We start from the raw sequence: 18,583 nt of genomic DNA on the forward strand, positions 1-18,583 counted from the left end.
AGCACTATTCAGTCTATGGTTAACTGTATCATCATCAATCTTTACATGTTCATAGGGCGCCAAAAGAATAGTTCCTGAGTGGCTAGACCTTGATTTGGAAGCAAGAAGTGATAGCGTAAACTCGTTTTTTGATGGGTATGTGAATGCATCTACCATCATACAGGTGTTGGTTAAGCAATGGATGAAGGGGTAAAATCTGTATATGTTTACAATGTGGCAATAGATGCTCTAAAAGAGACTGTGAAGAAGGTCACAGCTGCAAATAAGCAATCAACAAGTGCATGTCAGTGAAGGAAATCAATTGGGCCACCGAATCTATTCTCCTCTTACTCAGATTTTCTAGATTTTATTCCTTAGTTTTTTTTTCTTTTTTCTTCTATTTAATGTGAAGTTGGGTCTATTTCAATTTCAAAATATTAATTGATGAATATTGATTCAGTTTTCTCGTCTATGTTCTTCAATCAAATATGGATGCCCGTCATATTCTTGTTTTATGATTTTTCTTTTATTTTTTATTTTTCTGATTTTTTTTATTATTATTTTGTTCATTGTGAGTGGTGAATTAGAGGGCCGTGCTATTGTTTGTTAAACCTCCAAATTCGACGATCATATTCTATGGATTTTTTTTTGTTTTTTTTTTTTTGAAGCTCATTCTCCAATAATTTGATAGTCCAGGGCCGTCAAAAAAAAAAATTCTACAAGAGAATATTTGATGGGCATATTTGACGGGAGGGCCGTCAAATTTTGAGAAATTTGACAGGCTAAAACCGTCAAATATGGGCTTTTTTCACATAGTGCTATTCAGGTACTTTGGGAGGCACCTAGATACATTTAGTTCCACTACCTTAGACTTCGTTACCTACTTTTGTCATCCTCCTGGTCAGGGACTTTGAGAGGCACCTAGATACATTTAGTTTCATTACTTTAGACTTATTTACCTGTTTTTTTCTTAACTTATATAATATTTTTTTTCTTCTTATATTGTTTAACTAATAATTGTTATTTTATTGTTCACTAACCCCTTTTTAACTCCGTCGACGTAAAATTAAACGTTTTACATTGCCGGTCCCAAGCCCAAATAAAGAAGGAGGGAAAAGAAAGATCCAATGAGTATTTTACTTTGATATATTTAGTGAATGCTTAGTTTTGATTTAATTCAACTGATTATTTTATATCTTATAATTTTTGTATACTTGACTATGATCTCATGTGATTTCTCTTGGACAGAAAACGAGAATTTGTAAGAATGAGTTTGAGGGTCCCTCGAGAAGTAAGAGGTTCCTCTCTCAAATAAGGTGAATTTCTAAAGAGAGTTGCTATTGCCACAGCAACCTTTACTAATGCCACACCAACTATGTGCAATTCTTTGGTGATTTACATAGGAATTGGTGTGGCATTACTAAAATTTGGTGTGACAATAGCAGCTCTCATTTCTAAATGACCCCTATATTCTATATTCAATTAGACTTTAAGTAGATTCCATGGGATGAACTTTGATAGAGTATGCTGAAAAGAACTTGATAGATCCCTTGTGTCATGTCATGAAGCTAGGAAGCCAATATTTGGATTTTTCTTACATGTTTCAACATAAGCAAGCAGCTTTCCATTCATGTTGTATCCTGCCCCAAATTTTGGTTAAGGTTTTGATGATGTTGGGTTCATGTTGTGGTTTAAAATATTTTATAGAAAAAATAACTTTTTCTCTTCGAATTATTAGAAAGAAAAAGTTATTTCCTACAGTTAACAAGTCATCTTCCATACAATTAAACAAAATTAAAAATAAAGAAAAGAATGAACCAAAAAGAAATCTGTCAGTATGATAACCACTCTCAATTTCTAAGTAAATTATTACACATAAACAATTTCTAAGTTTGAAATTCTGAGAAGAGAAACTATCAATGTAAGTTTGCAATATGTGAGTTTTCCCATTAATTTCCTAAAATGTACTCTTCATAAGACTAAATAGAGTTGATTGGAAAAAAAAATTAATTACAAAAGTACAAAAGTATTTCTAGTGTTTATGACATTACAATTCCTTTCAATTTTGGTCTTTCTTCAATTTCCAAATGATTGATTATTCTCTTACTAATAGTTGTAGAAATTGCTATCTGTGATTTATTGATGAAGATATGAGGTTCTTAGTTGCTTTTGAAGTAATTAGGGTTTTATCTTGTTTGAATCTCTGTTCGAAACATAAATTTTGGTTTTTCATAGATTTCTATCTTGTTAGAAAACATTTACATGAACTCGTTCAACCTCTCTCCATTTCTTCTTGAAAATCCCTTTTTTGTGCTCTAAAGAACACTATTTGATTAGTTTCTTCGAACCACCCCTTCATCTTGATAGATTTGGAGGTTTCAATGTCTAGATTCATCTTATTTTTGCCATAATTTCAAAAAAAACTCAGATTGATCAATTAGATTCTGTTTAAAGAATAGAAAATGTTGATTTCTAACTTAAGAATCTCGCGAAAGAAGAGCTGGTATGATTAATTTCTCACATTTAGCATCTAGGGTTTGTTTTTATTTTTGTTTTCTCTCAAAATTGCAAATTTATTTCTTTATTTCACACTTTAATTTGTTGTTTTGTTGATTATTTGATTAGAAGGAAGCTGATTTGGTGTTGGGAGGAAATGAGGGCAAAGCATGAACCTGTAACAAGGGTTATATGAAGAGCATGGCTTGTAGTTTGTTTTGCCGTGACGCTCATGAGGTATCCCCTGCAATCTTGTTCGAGATTCATTTCATTTACCTTAAAAGTGCACTAGAGATTTCATTCTCATTGTTGGTGTTATAGGTTTCTCTAGGATATTATTGTGTCTAATTTAATTTTCTCTACATCCACAATTGCAGCACCCAAAATGGCTTGTACATTCTCCTACTTGTGCTTTGTTTCTTCTCTACCAATTCTTTGAGATCCCCGACTTGCCATCTCCATATTATAATTGTCCAACCCTTGATATACTTGGGCTACAAATAGACATCCTTCTCTGCCAGAATTCTTGTCACTACTTTGAAAATTGTTGAGCTGATGCACCTTGCTGGTATAGATGGTTCAAAAAGACTAAGCAGAAATATACCAAGAAAGCTACAAAATTTTTGTCACGGAAAACCCTTTTCACCCATGCTGCCCATTGAGTGAATTCCCAACAGTGATAGTAGTCGATCTCTGGGAAGAAATCATAATCTTCTTCCTCCCTCAGGAAGCTGATTGGTCTCCTTTCAATTTTATCTACAGTAGAGCCTTAAAATGGAAGTACTGGTTGCAGCCCGAGGAATTCATTTGCTGGGTCCCTTTGTAAGGCTGACCGATTTACCAATTCCTGCTCTATTTCTTGGCAATACTCTGTGGTGACCACATCCCGGTATTGTGGTCTTGGCTCTCTGGGTGACTGTTTAGTTATCTGACATTTGGACGAACTCTATGTGGCCTCTTGTACTGGACCTCCCTTGGTTCTTGCTTTAGGGGTTTTCTTTAGTTTGGGTGCCATTTCAGATCTGCACAGCCATTATAAGATATTTCAGTGAACTAAGACATCATCATCAATATTGTCATCAGATTACTAATCACTCAAGGGGACTATTTTCTTTATTGGGTTTCTAGGTTTTAGTTTATGGGTGATTGGCAAAATTTCGAGCCGACAACTACCCACATAATGACACCACAATCAAAACGGCAAGGAAAACAAACACAAATACCCAAATAACAACCCATACAGATGAAGGATTTGTGTACTCTTACTAGTGATACTGCTTCGGAAAGAGCTCCTTGGAATTCTTGGTCGTTCTCTGGTTCTTGTTCTTTTTGAATCTTGGTCTCTTGGTCTCCAAAGCTTCAACGGACTTGAATGCCAAATGACGCCAATGCAAAGTGGCGTTCCATTTGTCTTAGGCTTTTTGTGTTTGGCCTGCTTGTTTTGATCACCAAACACAGCATTCCTATCGATCTTGGGTGTGATGTTCGTCTTTGAGTTCCTCTAGCAGACAAACATCAAGAGGACTTTATTGTTATATGTCAAGATGGCCCCACAATTTGAGCCATGATCTAGTTTTTTATTTGGAAAATCATACACCAGTTTGGATTATCAGATCCCATGAGCAAAATATCTAAAGACTTTGAAGATTGAAGAGTCCAAGCATTGAAGAAGTATTTAAAGAATCGAAGAAATGCTGAAAAATATCAAGCTTTGAAAGCCAAAGTGATCGCTTCTGCTGGATATAACTACCAGACCAGATAGCAATCTCTGATTGCTATATGAGATATAGTGATCTTTGTTCGCTATATGCCATATAGCTACCGAAGATCAACTTTTTAGTTCAACTATTTCTTGTTCCGCAAATTTCCTTCTATTTTTTTGGTTACTTGCTCCACAAGTTTTTTTTTTTGTGGGTGGGTGGGTGGGTGCGGGGGGGAGGAATCAAAGAAAAAAATACGAGAAGAAAAAAAGAAGACTTTTTAGAAGTCTTAGAAATTCTAAGAGAGAAGGAGAGAAAATATAGATCTTGAGATTTTTAGTAGATCAAAAGAGAATTCTCCCAAATCATTGTGGAGACCTCTTGTAAATTGAGAGAATTTTGTTCTAGAAAATAATACGAGAAGAAAAACTTGATCAGATCTTGGAAAATCTATCTAAATAAAATTTAAAAAAAAAGTGAGATTGAATCTGTGTTAAAACTTAGATTATTTAAAATTTTCAATATTAATTATTATATTTTGCCATTAAATCCAAATTTTCACCGTGGATTTGATTAATCTGTTCATAAAACTGATTTTCACCATCAAAATGGGTTTGTTGGCCAGTAAGTTTGATATTCCACCATTAATTTTGATCTGTAATCATAAAACCTGATTTCGTTTTACCAGAAAACTTTCTGGTTGGAATTAAAAAAAAATTATAAAATCCAAAATGGAGTCGATCACCTCACTACTTGTGGGATTGAATTTTGGATCCTTTCTCCTTGTAGTGCGGACTAGATCAATTAAGAAATGTCCAAGGACTTGAGTCAATCCGGTCAAGTTTCGTATATGACTAGGTGCATTTTCTAAATAACTTGGGGTGAGTTGACAAAAATGACACAATCGAGTGTCATGTTGACTAAAAACCTAGTTCCCCTCCCTTTCGGAAGCGAGTTATCTCAGGTTTATAGTTTTTTTCATCAGAGTTGAGTTGAGTCAGTTAGGGCATAGACCTATAGCTCAGTTGGCTTGACACATTGCAAAGCAACTGTGAGATTGTGGGTTCAAGTCTAGCTTGCCCATTAAAAAAATAGTGAAGTCAGTCTCTCTGGAGTTGATTCATATGAGTCAAAAATATCAAAACATATATTAAAATTATAAATATTAAAAACTTCTTGTTAATATTTTATAATAAAATTTATTTTTTATTTCTCCACAAAATATTAAATATAAAGTATAGCAAAAAAAATTAAGTCGAGTTTAGGATATGACTCCACGCATTTTCAAGCTGACTTCACAAATTGTTCCATCGAATTTAGGGTCTGAAAAGCCTGATCCAATCAAATGGAGCCAATTCCTTCCAATTTTAACTATGATCCATAATTAATTAATCTTTTACATAATGAAATTATTCTCATATATAAAAATTTTAGTGATGTTCATTGTAGAAGCCCATGGGCCTAACTCAATCTCACAAAACCGGTTTATAAAGTGAGGATTGCCCCATGTTTATATATAGCCCAAGGTCATGAAACCCAGGCAATGTGGGACTATGGCTTACACTTCCCATCATTTGTAACGTGTTTCCTACATTCCCGTGGTTACCTCATTCTGATTGCATGTAGAAGCCCATGGCCCTAATTCAACCTCACAAAACTGGCTAGTAAAGTTAGGATTGCCCCAGTTTTATATATAGCCCAAGATCATGATACTCAGGCGATGTGGGACTATGGTAAGCAATAGCTTGGCTATCATAACCTTGGGCTATATTATACTTGGGGCAATCCTCACCTTACAAGAAGATTTTGTGAGAATAAGTTAGGCTCATGAGCTTCTACATTAACATTAGGCGTAGTGGTTAAGGCCTCCCTCCAAAAACCGAGAGATATTTAGTACAAGAACTTACACACGGTATGCTTTATTCTTTTTAAACTAAAATACCCCTTAATTATCTATGTGCATTTACAACAATAGCCTTAAAATCACAATTTGAAGTTTGATCATTTTTTAATTTATAAAAAATAAAAATAAAATAGAAATACAACTTATTTATCAAAATTACTTTTTTTTTAATATTTTTTTTTTTTTTAAGATTTTGCGAATAGTTTGGAACGTTTGTTGTCACAAGTATATAAGATGATTTCATCCCCATTATTTGGTAACGTGCGAGACTCACCTCCAACACTTTATGAAATCAACTCTTTGATTTTAGAATGAAAATGCATTGATTTAATTAGGAAAACTAAAATAAAATGTTTTATTTATTTTAAAATATTATGAAATTTTTTCCAATAATATTGAGTTTAAATTAAATTATAAAATTTTCCATTCTTTAACATTTCAATTTTCAATTTTTTTTTACACATTTAAATTAAGAATGAGGCTACAGTCTTGAGTTGCATTTATAATTAATCTTTTAATCTTTTAATTTTTGCAAGGTTGTCTTCAAGCATTGGTGCAAGTGGTTCTCAATAGGTATCGTTGAAAATATAGATCTAACATGCAGTGTTTAGTTTTATAATTCGTTGAGTTGATTTGAAAATTGGCCGAGTCAACTCAATCAATTACTTGGATTTCAAGGTGACTCAGACTCACTAAGTCATCAATTTGACTCGATTTGCATCGGAGTTGAGTTTTAAAACTATGGCTATAACTATACTAGCAAAGTTTTCAGTACTGAGTTCAACCAAAAAAAAAAAAATCATATTTATTTGTGGATTAATTCATATATATATTACCAATTGGAAAAGTTTGTGTAAATTTTCATTAATGAAATTTAAAATTTTATAAATTTAAAATGGATCAGAAAAATTGTTGATTCACTTAGATTGGTGGTTGGACAATTGGTTTTGTAAAAAATCAACAGTTCTTCAAATTATTCTGGTTCTATTTGAATCGGACCAACTTCATTGAGTCCGCCCATTTGTTCAAATCAGTGCATAACACACTAATAAGTAATGTGTCAGACGAGTTGGGTCAACTCTAACCTGACTTGCCTCTCTCAACCCATAACTTGAACCTGACTTTTTCCACTCACAGCCCGAACCAAACTTAATCCAAAGCCAACAAACTTAGGCCCCGTTTGATTCAGCTGCTTGAATCTGCTGTCAGCTTCTGCTGTCAGAATCTACTGTCAGAATCTGCTGTCAGAAGCTGAAACACTGAAAAGCTTGTTTGTTACAGCTTCGTAAAAGTGTTGTGCTGTTGACCAGAATCTGGTAATTATTGTTTGATACAGCTTCTAAAATCTGTTGTTTAGGGTAAAATGACCAGAATACCCTTGAGGTTGATAGAACACTCAAAATGCATAAAAAATTACTAGAATACCCTTATAAATTTATAATTACACTAAATATATATAAATATAATAAAATTATATAAAAAAATTTAAAAATAATTGTATTAATTTTAAAATATTTATAATTCAAAAAAAAAATTATAGAAAAATTTATAATTCTACAGAAATTTCGACAGCATCTCTTCTTAAAAATGGACATATGAAATTTTCCTAATAAACAAAATACCTGCATAATACGCAATTCAACATTCACACACTACAACATTTTTGATTTACAGCGGCGGATTTTTCCGCCGCTACAAGGTGATTTTTCCGCCGGTAAAAGCTATTGCGGCGATGAGCAGCGGAACCAAAGATCCGTCGTTGATTCCTCCGTCGCTAACTATAGCAGCGGATAATGTATTCCGCTGTTGCAGGTAGCACCTTTAGCGGCGGATATTAATATCCGCTGCAATAGGTCGAATTTTTAACAAATAGAATATAATACATATAGCGGCGGATATTAAGATCCGCTGCAATAGGTCGAATTTTTAACAAATAGAATATAATACATATAGCGGCGGATATTAAGATCCGCCGCAATAGGTCAATTTTTTTAAAAAAAAATATAACACATATAGCGGCGGATATTAAAATCCGCTGCTATACGCTTTTTATTTAAAAAAAAATTATTATTATATATCCTTCAAAAACAATATATAAAGACGGAATTTGTATCCACTGCTGTAATTTTTTTTCCATATATATATATATATATATATATATATATATATAGGGGGCGGTTCAAAGGCCATATGAAAAGACATATGAAAAACTTTCGTTTTTCAAAATAAGAGTTAGAGGTTTTGGATTGAGCTGATTTTTTGCAAGGATGGTCACTATGATGAAAAGATCATCCTCACAAAAAATCAGCTCAATCAGAAACTTCTAAATCCATCAAAAGTGATTTACAAATTAGTGATAAAAATTGGTAAAAGATCGACGGTCCACATTCTAAATCACTTTTAATGGGGTTAGAAGTTTCAGATTGGGCTGATTTTTTTTTTTTTTTGGATGATCTTCCCATCATAGAGATCATACTCACAAAAAATCAGCTCAATCCAAAATTTCTAACCCATATTTTAAAATTTTATTAAAAACAAAAGTTTTTACATATGTTTTCTCATATGGCCCTTGAACCTGATCCATATATATATATATATATATACATTTAACATGTGTCCTCCAACCTGTACAGATTAAAAACTTTAACATAAATAATATAAGAGAGCTGCTATTGCCACACTAACTTTTAATATATAAATCAACCCCTACAAACTACAATACCCAAGGCACGTATGAACATGTGCTGCACACGTACAAATGTTGTTTCTATGTGTGTGAGTTTTGATGCATATTCAAATGATGAGACGACCCAATGTTATTTGCATGTTATGAAGATGAATGAAAGACATAGAGATGATGATGGTGCACAAACCTAGGTGATTTCCCGCAAGACAATCCACCTTCTACTTCTACAATCCCTGTCCTCTGAATAAAACCCATATCTGTCTGCCTTTTCCCTTGGTCTGCAACATTCATCATACATATAAAGTCATGGCTTGTGCTTTGTCAGACACTCAACAAATAATTCATGTAGACAAAAAATCAGTCCAGTCTTAATCAATTTGTGTAGTTGGTAACACTAAAGAAAGATCTGTCATCCTTAGATCAACAAAACTTTGAACCAAAAAGAAAAAGAAAAAGAAAAAATTATGGGTTCTTATGACAGAGGATCAAATGCAGATAATACAAAGAAGAAATAATAAATATAACTAACAATTTATGAGATATACTTAGTTTACTAAAATTGCAGAATTTAGGATCCCCCTAACAAGATTCAAATGAAATACTACATCGTTTCTTCAAATCAGTAGCAAACATTGTTCCTCATTATTTTTAATAAAAAATAATCTTCTCACCTAACCTATTGAAGAAAACATTCACTAATACTTTCAAAGCTTAGTAAAAAAAATAAACATCCAAGTCATTCCTCCTTTGCTTGCTCTTCATCTTGGCCTACAAGAGGAAAAAAGAGTATCCAGTCTTCTATCAAAACAAAAACAAAGAGAGGAATGGGAGAGTGACAAATTGACCTACATTAAGAAAGCAAATACCACAAAGTAAAAATGTCATAACATTGGAATTGATTTAAGAACCCACATTTCCATATCTTGAGATTATAATAGTGCCAGTCATGTAAGTATTGATCTTCCCATGTACAACTCCATAAGGATTTTTTGGACAGGCATATAGGTGAGGTAGTTAATGCAACTGTTTAGTATGTCAGTGCGGCCAGCCATTTTATCAAAAATAAAAAATAGATGATTTCATTACAGGGTCAGAAATTGGAATTTATATCCATCCTTTCTGTGTTGATTTACATATATCTCTAAATTTATTGGAGAATTGCTTGGACTAAGGTTTCTATGCTTATACAAACAATTTCTGATTGTGACCTTTCTGAAAAACTTCATAGCTTACAACAGTTGTTAGGATGATTTTCGTCATCCATCAATCATTTGCAGTTCAATTTTCACTAGCAGCACTATGGATGCTTTTTACACTATTATAGCCCTATAAAGGTAATTGGTTGCATATTAAAAATTATCCCAACATAAATGAGGATCCTAGACAACAACTATAGAAGACCAACGTGTAAATTATCCCAACATAATTGTAGTTCTATTCATTCTTGTGTCAAACCCATGAACCCATGAACTCAAAGTTTTTTCACAATGTGTCAAACCCACTGAGCTATGTGAGGCATTTGTAGTTTTGTAGACAACCGTCTCTATCACAACAATTAAATAAAAGCACAAGCAAGGCATAGAAACAGAATTGAATGAGTCATTAGATATTAAAATGCAAAACCTAACAAATTCAGTATTACTTAGGAAGAAGAAACAGGATCGAACAATAGTGGGATCATAGAGTGTTCTTAAGCAAAGAGAGGATCCTGAGATTGTTGCTAGTCTTTAAAGGAGTTTAGAGCACCATTTTTGAAGTAGAGATGGTTTGGAGTTGGACATGCACAATTATGATCAATGATGGCACAGATGAGAAATTTGATGAAATCAAAAGTTTAGGATAATAACCCAATTCTGACTATAACCTATTTCAAGACAGGTATAACACCACACAAACCAACTAAAATCCAAAAGTCATGTAACTCCAAAGGATTTAATACTCAATAATTCTGCAAGGTTCAATAAAATTTATCAATAGATATATAAAGTAGAACATCAATTAAACTCGGCCATAGGATGGATCGATCAAGAGAAGAGGAAGAACAATGGTCTTAGGATGCTTACTGAGGAACATTCAGCAACGAAATGGAGAGCTTGACAGGTACATAAAACACCCCATTGAGTTCAAGAACCTCATCTAAGAGACATATATTTATAGATGGAAAACAGACATTAATACAGAAGCCAAAATGGTTACTAATGTGGAGCTCACAAACATATTAATACATTCACAAACACTTTCTGAATGTGGAAAGTGTACTGGCATTGGCTGTTACCATTCTTAGAACAAGTTTTCCATTTAATCTATATAAGCTTTGTACAGTCAAAAGTAAGAGGTGGGAGTAGGGAAAAAAATATCACCTAGAAACAGAGATTAAGAGCATCATCTCCTTGTGAATTCCTGAGGCTCGAGAATCCACAAAGTCCCCAATTGTTGATGAATTGGACCATGATTGACAATTAGTTTGAGATGCCTACAAAGCGATCATTCCCACAACTTAGAAGAAGTTCTGGCTGAAGAAGATTGCAGTCAAGCCCCACAAGTTTTGTTGTTCGAGCGCATATCCACCTTGCAAAAAGCATAGGAGAATAATAGAACCCAATTCAGTATAAATACTTGTATTTTATAATAATAACTGTGCTATAATAATAAAATAAAGTGCCTAGTAAACCAAAAAAAAAAAAAAATTTACTTACAAGTAATGCCCTTCAAATATAACTTATTTGTTAAGCCAATAAATATATCTATTTTTTTTTTTGGAAATTACATTGCATCCCAAACCCGAGTTTCAAAGTTGCTTATAACGGGAACCATTCCTTAAAGAAAAAGTACCGATTCACGCATGCATAAGTTGGTCGTGCATGAAAAACTTTTGTTAACAACTCCATTAGGAAGGATAGACTTGAGAGATTTATAATTTTTTTTGGGTGGGGGGGCATAATTAATACCCAAGTACATAATTTTTATTTACTTTCTATTTGCATAATGATATTGTAAAAATTATGAATTGATATGCATATATTAGACAAAGCAATCAAAAAATCAGATGTAAGAAGGGAGAATGTCACCATGTCTCATTAAGACTGTTGTTGTCAAGAGACAATGCAGTGAGATGTTTTAATGAAGACAAAGATGTGGGTATTGGACCTATGACCCCACAATTTGAAAGACTCAACACTGTGAGCCTACTAAGTGCCCCTATAAACAAGGCTAGCCTTGAATTTATAGGGTTATTTTCCACCAATAAGTACTCTAAATCAACTAAACCTGAAAGGGTCTTAGGGATTGGTCTTGTTAAATCTGCCTTCTTTCCTTTATTTTGTCAGAAATTCTCTCACTTGGCCATGCTTATAGTACTAAGCATGTTATACAGAGGTGGAAAAAAAGGCAGCATTTATGAAAACATCAGCCTTGACATACTTTTTCTTACTAGGCAAGCAAATACCACTGACTCGGATACAAAGAACATCTTCACCCACTACAGTAATGCATACCTTTGTTCCCAAACATCAGCCTAGGGCTACATGGACACTAAGCTGGCTCATATCAGCAAGTATTCTAAGAATACATAAGTTAAAGTTGAAAACAATTACAGCCGAACAAAATTCATACAACCTTGATTTAGTTAGTTATGCATCCAATCATTCACATATACCCATTAAAGCATCCATCTTGGTTTCACTCAAATCACCTAACATTCCCAAGTTGGTTATGATTGATGATGGTCCATGGATGATGAAATTCAAGAAGTTTCATATATGAATTTGTTCTACTACAGGGTTCAGTGATGCTAGCCATTAATAAGCACAACTAACTATTTGATGATAATGCAAGCATGCAAAATTAGTCCCCCTCACCAACTATAACCAATTTCAGAAAGAAAAAAAAAAACATGCTAGCAGCCAAACATATCCATGTTAAGTCTAAACTAGTGTGAAAATAACAACTATAAAATTTTGCTGATCAAACGTACATGAATCTAAATGGCCAACCTCTTCAAAGAACAACCTCCATAACGGATTCATCTCCACCTGCACCAATCACAAGATGATGATGATGATGTATGTGTCGATCATAATAACCCTTGGAATCGATGGTACCTGATTCACAATTGGTGGGACTGATGCATGTTCTAACAACCATTCGATCTTTCTACAAGAGAAACTCACACCAATGGACTTACATATCCCCATATCCAAACATTTCTCCATTCCAGCCCATGTTGACTCCATGTCCAACACTTCAAAGTCTTCTTCATTAGGCACAGCATATGAAGCCCATTCCTTCAATTTGGCTAGCCAGTGTACAAGGTACAATACATTCATATTAGTAAATCAGGAAAAAAAAATAGAAAATCCTCGTCAAGCAGTCCCATATAGACAGCCACCTGGTTTCCTTATTTGTTATCCCTTCAAAACAGCCCATCTCATCACACATTCATCCATTTAGAGTATCGTGACTTGACCCCAACCAAAACCTATTCATACACAATTTCTACCATACTATTAATGAATTTCAGAACATAGGTTATTGCTGGTTGTTTGAGGGTAATGGATTTATGTTTCACTGAAAAACTTGTCAATATCATTGTGTTTATCAACAAACTTAATGGGTATTACAACTCTGAAGCTGTGCTTCAAAAAAATACTACAGAATCGGAAAAATAAAGTTTAATTACAGACAAGTGTAACATCAAATTCCAAATGATAGATTAAGTGCCTAATCATACCCGAATTGTTGTTAGTAGTTCATTGTGGGTTGTATTGTTCTACCATGTTCATTTAAAAATTATGAATGACTCATGATAAACAGAACCTCTAGCAAATCCTGTCACATTCAGCAACTCTAGCAGAACCTCAGGTTTATTTTAAGGTATTATGTAAAATATGTTTCATTTCAACTAAGTAGTTAAGTACTGTTACAGGATCATTTTTAGATGTCCCAATAACTAACATCTTACCTATCAAAATAATGGCAAATCTCACTTAATAACACCTAACCATACAAAAGTCACTGAAATACAAATGAAAGGCTTATAAAAAAATATTAAATGAAAGGAAAAAAATGGTAACACATACCTGTCCACAATCAAACAGTGCTGCCAGGTTCAAACATCGGATATGTGACAATCATAAACAGATCTGCTTGGGCAAACAAGTAGGGAAGCTCAACAACCACCTATAAAATCAAGTTCATGTTAGCACAACAGATGGGAAGTATTAAAAATGCACAACGATGATGCTTACCTTGTATACACAATCATGAGGATGTAAGACCATCAAATTTGGATCAATGCATTCTTTCAAATGTATCCTGTTCTTATAATCAGGATCCACCAACTTTAGTTTGCATTATAATTTAGGCTAATTCATTTGAAAATGTATTAAAAATGGGGACTTGTTTAGTGATGAAACGACCTAACTGGTTTAAGCTGACAGTAACTTGGGAAAAAGCTTTTGTAGTTCATTATCTCGGTTTAGCTGGTGAATCCTATAAAATAAAATGATTTTCAAGTCCAAATGATACATTGTCCACACATAATATTTCATCATCGATATGTATAATTTCCATTCATGTGGAGGATTATTATTCATTGTAAAATAATAAAATATAGAAATGTTTAGGATTTTGTAATATTTTAGAGCATCTTGAGTCTACTTCTAAGTTCCAACTTAGACCAGGTTGTTTTCAAAATTCTTTTGTTGGTCCTAAATCTCAAACGTAACGACATCATTTTCATATACTTAGTTTGGACATTAGGGTTGAATAAAGTATTCATCCACAAATTGGCTACTTGCAATATTAGGTTCTCTACTCAGTAAACACCACCAGTCCCATGTTATTGAATTTTTGTCAAAGTGATGAAGAGTGTGGGGGACTTGACCTGTTTTCAAAGTGATAAACAGGGAAATGCACATAGATAGATCTATTCTGACACTAGAAATTAGTAAGAGATTAATATAATTAAAACCCAAACTTCAAATATATGTAATTAAAGCCAAGTATAAGTTCTAACTTTGTAATATATTGTTTACTAGTTCAATTATATGTCATCTATATCAACATATACTGATGAGGAAAAGTTTGTGTAAGTGTCATGTAATTAACCTCAAGTTATATATATCTATATATATATATATATATATATATATATATATATATATATATATATATATATATATATATATATATATTCAAGCAAGGCGTAGATCGTTCATGAACACCCCATATATGATTTTTCCACACCTAGAGACAAAATCATAAAAATGGATACCATAAATATAGAGATTGATGGATGACCAACAAATACATAGTTATCTTGGCCTTCTACGCCATAGAGTTGAAAGCCTCCATATGATACATTTTTGGTACAAATCACCACGTAAGCAGGAAAGGTGAAAGCCTCCACATGATACATTTTTTATGAACAAGTGAAGGTGAGGTTTTGATCACACTTCTCTGGTACTACCACTCACAGAAATGTATTACTAAACCAAACACCAACTTATGGGACTAATCCAATACATTCCAACATGCTGAAAGTAGTACAACTATGTAGCAAAATCATAACACAAATGAAGGCCACCTTGAACAAAATTCAAAAAAAGGAAAAGGAGCCACATTGATGGTCTTTTATGTTACACATGCTATAAAATGGCGAGCTCTTATGGCCTACAGTCACCTTCGTCATCAATTGAAGGAATTGATCCCTTTACCGCCCATGTTTGTTTTGGGGCCTTTAGGTCACCATAGCAACATTGATGGTCTTTAATTGAAGAAATACCAAAAATATACAGTTAGGATCACATTGACATACTACAATGCATAAAGTTGAAAATAGGACTATGGGGAAATATTTCTCCAATGTCAAACTTATCAAAGAGCTCTAAAATGAAGATGGAACTAATCTTTTAATGAATTCGAGTTTATTTATAAGGATATCCATGTTGGCATTCAATTGGAATTCATGACCTCATAAAAAATGATAGTACCAACCATAATCTGAACAAAATTGAAAAACAAATAGCCAAGACGTGGCAAGTTCAATTCATGGTAAATTTGCTGGATGAAACCAAACTCGTTCAATTCAAGTTTGGGGGCTCCCAAACAGAAAAATTATTAACAATAACTAAAATAAGTCAAAAACAGATAAATTGGTTCTGAGTTGGCCTAGTGAGCATTGGAAAGAGAGACCTTGTGAATTCAATATAAGGTAAATGTGGAATTACTAAGAAATAAGAATTGAATTTCTAGTACACCAAGTAACACATATTGAATTATAGTTACTGTTTACATGAGCCAAAAGTACAATTCTGTTCACTACAATAAAATATCAGAACATGTTGCCTCTATTGATGTTTTTTAAAGTCATATAAGATGGTTAAAATATCACTAAAAAATCAATCCCTCAACTTAAAATCTATCACTCTTATTCTCGAGTTGCTCTTATGGAAAATTTCTTTATCAGTAGAAAAATTTATTGAAGGGGCATAAAAAATAAAAATTTTAAAAAAAGATACGAAGAAATCAAAGTAAGATTATGGATGGAGAGCCTCAAGGAGCAATGGCTTTAGTACATCCAAGACTCAATTACTAATTCAAAGATATGGGTATCAGTATGTGGTTGAATTGATTGATTAACTCAATGAGGCCCCATTCAGAATTTAGCTCGACCCTATCGAAGTAATTTCAGTGCACTTAAAATGGAAGTAGAAATCACATAAATCCAAAAACAAATATAGATCAGATTGCTACATTTTATTCAAATACATGAAGAAAGCACATAAATCCAATTAAAAGAAGATCATCTTCTATTTATTTTTATATATTTATTGAGAGAAAAAGAAACTTTTGAAATCTAAAATCCTAAAATTTTCAACAAGTACATTAAAACAAACATGAATAACAAAAAATAAATTGAAGTAGAAACTATTAATAAAAGATGAAATTATTCCTAAATATAAAAAAAACCTCTCCTAAAATGGTGACATTGCCATGAGAGAACAGAGAATCACATCTAAAAACCTAAATCATCAATCCAAATCCAAAGATATCAGATAAAAAACCTAAATCGTCGATCCAAACCCTAAACAAACCAATCTCTTGAACTTGTAAGAATACTTACCATTACTAACTTGTAATTTAAACAAAATCATCTAAAACCCAAAAAAAATTTATACATGAACAGAAAAATAAAACTCTTCAACTCTCATTCCTCACCAAATCCACCATTAATGAGGAGAGGATGTGGTGACTCGACCACACATATGGATATATATTCATAGAGAGAAAGATAAACAAAGAGAAAGAGAGACTTACCAGCTGAGGTTTAGGGTGGCGAAAAATGTCGACCTGGATCAGGGAATCCCCCTCGTCAACCCTTACAACAGCGACCACAAAGTAGGTGCTACACTAGACGATGCAATCAGGAGCCGAACGAAGCTTCTAAACAGAAGGGTCAATCGAAACTCCAACCAAGACTCAAACGATTAGCACAAATCGTTAAAACTCTAGGGATTTCAAAGAGATAGAGAGAATGCGAAGAAGAGGAGAGAAAATGACAGAGAGAGAATGAGAACGAAGCTTCTCTAAAATCCCCGCGAAAAATTTATGCGAATGGAGTGCGCGGGGTGTGATTTTGATTTGGAAATCTACTCTACAGCTGCGGAAACGCTCCTCCGCTGCTATAGTCACTTAATAAAAATGGCGAACTCACAGAAATATAAAGTTTGAAATATATATAAAATTTGACTTTTGGTGGCGGATAAATATATCCGCTGCTATATGTAATTTTTTGAAATATATATATATATATATATATATATATATATATATTAAAATTTGATTTTTAATGGCGGATAAATATATCCGCTGTTATATTTAAAAATATTGTTTTTTTAGTGGCGGATGTAATCTTCCGCTGCTATATTCAACTAAAAAATTTTTTTGACAAAAAGAACTCACTAAATCGAATTTTTTCTATAAAAAAAATAATAAATTTTTAGCAGCGGATATATGTATCCGCTGCTATATGCCCTGAATAATCGGATAAGTGGAGTAGTGTTTGGTCCCTATAGTGGCGGATATAATTATTCGCTGCAAAAATCTACCCTATAGTGGCGGATATAGTTATCCGCTGCAATAAATCTACCTATATGGAGAGGGTAGAGTAGTGTTTGGTCCCTATAGTGGCGGATATAATTATCCGCTGCAATAAATCTACCTATATGGGCGGATGGTATTATCTGCTGTAACAAATGAATATATAGCGGCGGATAAAACCATCCGCTGTTATAAACCGCCGCTGTACATCAAAAATGTTGTAGTGACATTACATCATATATGCATAACATATCCACATCACATCATATATACATAACACATCCACATAACTTCTAATTTACATTTCGACATCATTTAAACATAATAATCATAGTTAATATAATTAGTAAAATTGAAATAAATAAAAACATGAAAAATATACATCCAACATCTTGAAGAGGATCATAAACATCTTGAGTTTCACCAAAATCAAAGGGCTTGAGAAAGTACAAGGCGTTTTCCATTCTTGATATCAAAACCAATCAGTGAGCTCGTTTGTCAATTAAAATATTTGTTTTCTTGATTAAACTCTAACTATTATAACCATTGTCATGGTTGAGGTGATTCACCAAGAACAACTTGGCAACTCATAGTTTAATGTATAATTAAGTAAATAAATACGATAATATATATTTCCTATCGTTTAGTACTTATATCGGTCTCGGAGACCACGTACATTTTGATTCCAAATACATTTTGAAGGTTACAGCCAAACAA

The 18,583-nt window shown here is 33.1% G+C and overlaps 3 protein-coding genes and 1 long non-coding RNA gene across 19 annotated transcripts in view; 2 read left to right on the forward strand and 2 right to left on the reverse strand.

Annotated features, from left to right (window-relative positions):
- Nucleotides 1–18,583, forward strand: part of LOC147410104 (putative disease resistance protein RGA3) — a 44,393-nt gene that overhangs the window by 18,462 nt on the left and 7,348 nt on the right. The gene's annotated exons all lie outside the window — the stretch shown is intronic.
- LOC147410107 (UDP-glucose:glycoprotein glucosyltransferase-like) overlaps nucleotides 1–18,583 on the forward strand; it is a 100,914-nt gene that overhangs the window by 4,105 nt on the left and 78,226 nt on the right. For 7 of the 13 annotated variants that reach the window (XM_086432318.1, XM_086432319.1, XM_086432320.1 and 4 more), the window contains one exon: nucleotides 56–1,219. The gene's annotated coding sequence lies outside the window, so the exon portion shown is untranslated. The other 6 variants (XM_086432316.1, XM_086432317.1, XM_086432311.1 and 3 more) reach the window with 6 other exon arrangements.
- Nucleotides 8,737–9,831, reverse strand: LOC147410108 (uncharacterized). Its single transcript, XR_015170306.1, has 2 exons — nucleotides 9,436–9,831; nucleotides 8,737–9,042 (listed from the first exon to the last, which is right to left on the reverse strand). It is a non-coding gene; the product is annotated as an uncharacterized LOC147410108 (long non-coding RNA).
- On the reverse strand, nucleotides 10,236–17,500 carry LOC147410109 (deoxymugineic acid synthase 1-like). 4 transcript variants are annotated; one of them, XR_015175627.1, is made up of 5 exons: nucleotides 17,084–17,500; nucleotides 13,843–13,942; nucleotides 12,948–13,058; nucleotides 12,757–12,795; nucleotides 10,926–11,332 (listed from the first exon to the last, which is right to left on the reverse strand). XR_015175627.1 is itself a non-coding variant. In XM_086432294.1 (3 exons), the coding sequence occupies exons 1-3, from the start codon at nucleotides 13,087–13,089 to the stop codon at nucleotides 11,294–11,296; spliced, it is 303 nt and encodes a 100-aa protein (XP_086288420.1). In that variant the 5' UTR covers nucleotides 13,090–13,541; the 3' UTR covers nucleotides 10,926–11,293. The 4 variants fall into 4 exon arrangements, 1 of the variants encoding a protein (XP_086288420.1); XR_015175626.1 differs by having other exon boundaries at nucleotides 12,865–13,058; XR_015175625.1 differs by lacking the exons at nucleotides 13,843–13,942; nucleotides 17,084–17,500 and adding an exon at nucleotides 10,236–10,900 and having other exon boundaries at nucleotides 11,125–11,332; nucleotides 12,865–13,541.

The sequence above is a fragment of the Akebia trifoliata genome, chromosome 2, assembly GCF_017979445.1.
Source record: "Akebia trifoliata isolate Shusen 1 chromosome 2, ASM1797944v1, whole genome shotgun sequence".
Lineage (NCBI taxonomy): Eukaryota > Viridiplantae > Streptophyta > Magnoliopsida > Ranunculales > Lardizabalaceae > Akebia > Akebia trifoliata.

What these genes read in the sequence shown, in the direction of transcription:
- LOC147410109 (XM_086432294.1), bottom strand. Translation starts at nt 13,089, where the DNA reads ATGAATGTATTGTACCTTGTACACTGGCTAGCCAAATTGAAGGAATGG. An exon ending in TCCCACCAATTGTGAATCAG is followed by an intron (nt 12,796 to 12,864) that starts GTACCATCGATT and finishes TGATTGGTGCAG; the next exon opens with GTGGAGATGAATCCGTTATG. An exon ending in GGAGGTTGTTCTTTGAAGAG is followed by an intron (nt 11,333 to 12,756) that starts GTTGGCCATTTA and finishes GCTTTTTGCAAG; the next exon opens with GTGGATATGCGCTCGAACAA.